The following is a 4,204-nucleotide window of genomic DNA, read 5'->3' as shown; positions in this document are numbered from 1 at the left end:
CTTCTACTAGATTTTCACAAGTAGTTCAGGATATTCCTTTGTTGCATGGTTCAAAGCTCGGAAATAGGTGCATGTTTCACATGGATTAGGAAAATCTCTAGCGATATGTCCATGTCGACCACAGTTGTAGCAGATGATTATTCCCGTTCCTCTATACAAATAATATTGAGAAATAAAATTTGTAGAAATGAAGAAGTGCATAAAAGATAATAATACAGAAAGGATCTTGAGCAACTGAGGTGGGCCCTAACCCAAGGAAGCTCATATCCCTGAAGGAAACACAATCTAAGAACTAAAGATGTATTCCATACATATATATATATATATATTTTATAACAAATATGACTTCACTCTACTCGTGGAAATATTTTGAACATTCTGTTTTAACTCTTAAATTTTCATCGTTTTTGTTTTCTTCTTTCAGTTTTAGATCCGAGAGCTTTAGAAAAGAGTTGCAGATATTCAAAAGCTTTAGAAAAGAATTAGCAGATATTATCCTAGTGCTTTAGAAAAGAGTTGGAGATATTCAAAATGTAAAACGCTGTAGCTATTGAATCATCAAAAGAATAGCAGCACCAAAATGAAATGATTGATACCTCTAATATTTCTGTTTGTGTGTGTCTGAAAAGAATGAAATAGTAGATGTAATAGAAAAGGAATAATTGGAATGAAAGGATCGGTGGAAGGGTCAGGTATCCAGAATTCATTCTCTGAATCACTGAATTCAATGGAATTGAATTGAGGTGTCATTGAGCCAAAATGCTTTTAAGGAGGTTCTAATCATTGGAAATCTTTGTCATTAGCTTTCCCTCCTGCCCGGAAATTTCTAGCTTAGAGGGTCGGGAATGGTTCAGCCGTGAGCTTGGGAAAAGATACTATTATTATGTGTTGCAGTCAGTTCATACTTCTGTAAATAAATATGCATACATGCTACTCTCTTGAGGAAACATTTTTGACCTGTTAACATGCTGTTTTAAATCTTAAAATGTGTGAAACATATATCAATGCCTTTGTCCGTGTCTTTCTGATTTCTTGATTTCGATCCAAGAGCTTTAGGGAAGAGTTAATAGATATTCAAAAGGTAAAACGCCAACACATGGAAACCATAAAGGAAACGTTGTGGCCATTGAATCATCAAAAGAATCTCGAGCTCGATTTTGTATTACCAGTACCCAAAATGAATTGATTGTGTTACATGCGTTTCTGTTTGTGTGTTTCTGACAAAGAATGAAAGAATAGATGTAATAGGAAAGAATAATTGAAAGTTCCTTTTTCTGTGTGTCTGAAAAAGAATGAAAGAATAGATCATGTGTGTCTGAAAAAGAATGAAAGAATAGATCATGTAATTGGAAAGAATGGGTGGAAGGGTCAGGTATCCAGAAGAATTCATTCGCTGAATTCAATGGAATGGAATTGAATTGAGGGTTCATTTGCATTCGGGAGGCGGTCCCTGTGGGAATCTTTTGGTGTCTCCACAGTAATCGTAGATCATGTAGTTCTTCCTCACCCACTCCAGCCTCTGCTCTTGGTTCGATTCCAAAGCAGCCTCCTCTGCAGCGGCGTCAAAAGAAGAAGCAGTAGCAGCACTGAAATTGCGGAAGGATGCAACAAAGGGCGCTTTAGTCCAATCGGTCTTCACAAGCCCACCTCTGGTTGCCCAATCATCTGCATTCCAAAGGCTGGAGTAGACGCTCATTGCTTGGCTCTTGGGATAATGATAATTGTTATCCACTTTACCCAACTCTGTCTCCCTGTTCTTAAACACTCGAATAGGACTCCCGTCTACAGAAAATCTGAACAACAAATTACAAGAATGTCAGGGTCATGGACTAGTTTGAGAGGTCACTGTATTGTTTTCAATAATATTGAAAGAAAAAGAATGAATGCAAAGAGTGATGAGAATACATACATAATTTGGTTTGATGTCCAGAGCACGGAGTAAGTGTGGAAATCCAGGGTTGGGTCGAACCACAAGTAAAATTGCTGCTCACGCCCACCAAGGCCTTGAGCAAAGACATTAGTGTGCAAAATATAAGGATCTCCGGACAGGTTGCCCAGAAATTCGAAGTCTATTTCGTCGTGTTTGGGACCTTGAGATGATAGCTGCAGACAGCCATAACAGCAACAACAAACAAACATGTTAGCATAAGAAGTTATACACCTTCAGTCTAATGAACCAAGGTAGTGCTAATAATGAATTGAATTCAAATAAGGTGGAGTTAATTACATAAATATTAAAAAGTAGTGACTGTGCCTGCAGAGTTGCCCGGTACCAACTTCATTTGGATATCAATCTTGGCAAATAGATACTCTTGCTTGGATTGAATACCACAACCTGTCATCAAAGAAGAATACTAAGATTAACTTATCTGATCTTAGTTGAAGTTAATTTGACAGAAAAAGAAAAAGGCGTAGGTAGCAGAAGAAAAGCAGAACTTCAAATAGTACCTGAAGAGCGGTCAAGAGTAAGCTGCAACTCTTGTCCATTGTCAATGATTTTAGCACGATCATTACCCCATGTAACGTCGACATCATTGTAGAAATTTGCAGAAGCAAGAGCTGCCGAGGAGGCCAATAAAAGAAAGAGGAGGTGAAGAGGTGTGTCCATGTCGATGTCGATGTCGATTAGGGATTGGGAAAAGAGTTTGTGATGCAGAGCAGCAGTTCCAGAAACGAGAGAAGAGATAAATTGTCGCTGTTGATGGTAGATAATGGGTTTGGGGTGAGTGGGTTTGGGTTTATATAGGGAGAGAAGGGTGTATGGCATCTGTGAGTGGGGAAGGGAGGAGGAGGAGGAGGCGGAGGCGGGGTAGGGAGGAAACATCCGACGAAGAAGATGCAGAGGGGCAGCCAGCCAACTGGTGTGGCTCTTTGATTTTGGGCGTTGAGAAAACCAAGAATTCCTCATTTCTCTGTCTATTTGCGCGTTCCAACTCATCACTCTGCAGCCTCTCCATTCTCCGCGTTTCAGGTTCCCAACTCATCCAACACCCAACTGGCATTTTCGCTTCACTTGCATAAACAAAGACAGCAAAGCAAAGAAAGCAGCTACGTTCCTTCCACCCACCTACTGCCACCACCAATCACATTCAATAATTTATCTGTTTGTCAAGCGATTCAATAATTGATACGTGTTTATTGCATTGGATTCTCCAAGGAAAAATCACTCCGATTTTCTTTTGCTTCACTTTGACTCCAAGTTGCACTCTCCACTCACTACTAAATAGGTTATATTAATAAGGTATCATAAAAATCTTTAAAATATATATAATGAGTTGTTTTATATAAATCTGCAATTTTCAAATTTTTTATTATGAAAATTTGCATATTTTTGCCATTACTATAAAACTGCTATAGTGTTGTAGTAAATACTTAAAATACATATAATTTTTAAAAACATAAAAACTTAGGCCAAATTCATGTTCAATGACTACTTCTTCTTAATAACTTTGTATATTCATTTCCAGTTTTTCTTTGGATTAATGAATAGTTTCCTCTTCTTTTGGTTCCCCCTTTACGTTGTTGGAGACACATTGGTTTGAAGCTACTGAAGGTGGATCCTTGTGACAGGTTCAAGGCTATATTCTTCAACATGCAATGCTCTGCGTCCAACTCCATTAATTTATGCCTCTCCTCACCTAGGATATTCACAATACTTACAATATTCTATGGTTGACATTGCTTCCCATTACAATGAATAATGATAGAAACTGACCTGACCACTATACCATTCTAGTTTCCTCACGCCTTCTTAAAGTCCTACAAAATTCAAATACATCTCTACGGTCCACGGTAACCCAAAACCTAGACGAAAGAACAACTCCCATATGTTAAAACACACCCAAGCTAAAAAGAATTAGGATTGACAAATAAGTCCTAAGCATTCTTGAAGAAAAAACCACCTCGAAATGAAGATAATTAGACCCAAAACCTCTTAGTTGTTCCCAAGTCAAAGAATAAGAATTTGAGTTGGAATCTCCATAACTAGAACTAAGAAATAAGGTTCTTAAAAAGCCTAAAGGAAACTACCAATAACCATTCATTGTATAACTTGTATCTCAAGCTTGAGGTGTTGATCACAAACATAAATAAAATAACACAGAATCTCGCTCCTCCAATACAAGCAATAATTAACCATCCCGAAACTTCAACCTTCAAAGGATCGGACTCAGCTTCCCTTAATGCTCAAAGCTTCAACTACCTC

The 4,204-nt window shown here is 38.0% G+C and overlaps 1 protein-coding gene across 1 annotated transcript; it reads right to left on the bottom strand.

The window, feature by feature from the left end:
- Positions 1-1,131: 1,131 nt before the first annotated feature.
- Positions 1,132-2,860, bottom strand: LOC149249938 (xyloglucan endotransglucosylase protein 1-like). The gene is made up of 4 exons (XM_089458852.1): positions 2,449-2,860; positions 2,238-2,335; positions 1,910-2,106; positions 1,132-1,793 (listed from the first exon to the last, which is right to left on the bottom strand). Exons 1-4 carry the CDS (start codon positions 2,822-2,824, stop codon positions 1,427-1,429), a joined length of 1,038 nt encoding a protein of 345 aa, XP_089314978.1. The 5' UTR covers positions 2,825-2,860; the 3' UTR covers positions 1,132-1,426.
- Between the last annotated feature and the right edge of the window lie 1,344 nt (positions 2,861-4,204).

The sequence above is a fragment of the Pinus tabuliformis genome, chromosome 7, assembly GCF_031772625.1.
Source record: "Pinus tabuliformis cultivar Carrire ecotype Pingquan chromosome 7, CPIR1, whole genome shotgun sequence".
NCBI classification, from domain to species: Eukaryota; Viridiplantae; Streptophyta; class Pinopsida; order Pinales; family Pinaceae; genus Pinus; species Pinus tabuliformis.
The sequence above is the reverse complement of the archived record's forward strand: the minus strand, read 5'-3'. Positions and strand labels throughout refer to the sequence as shown.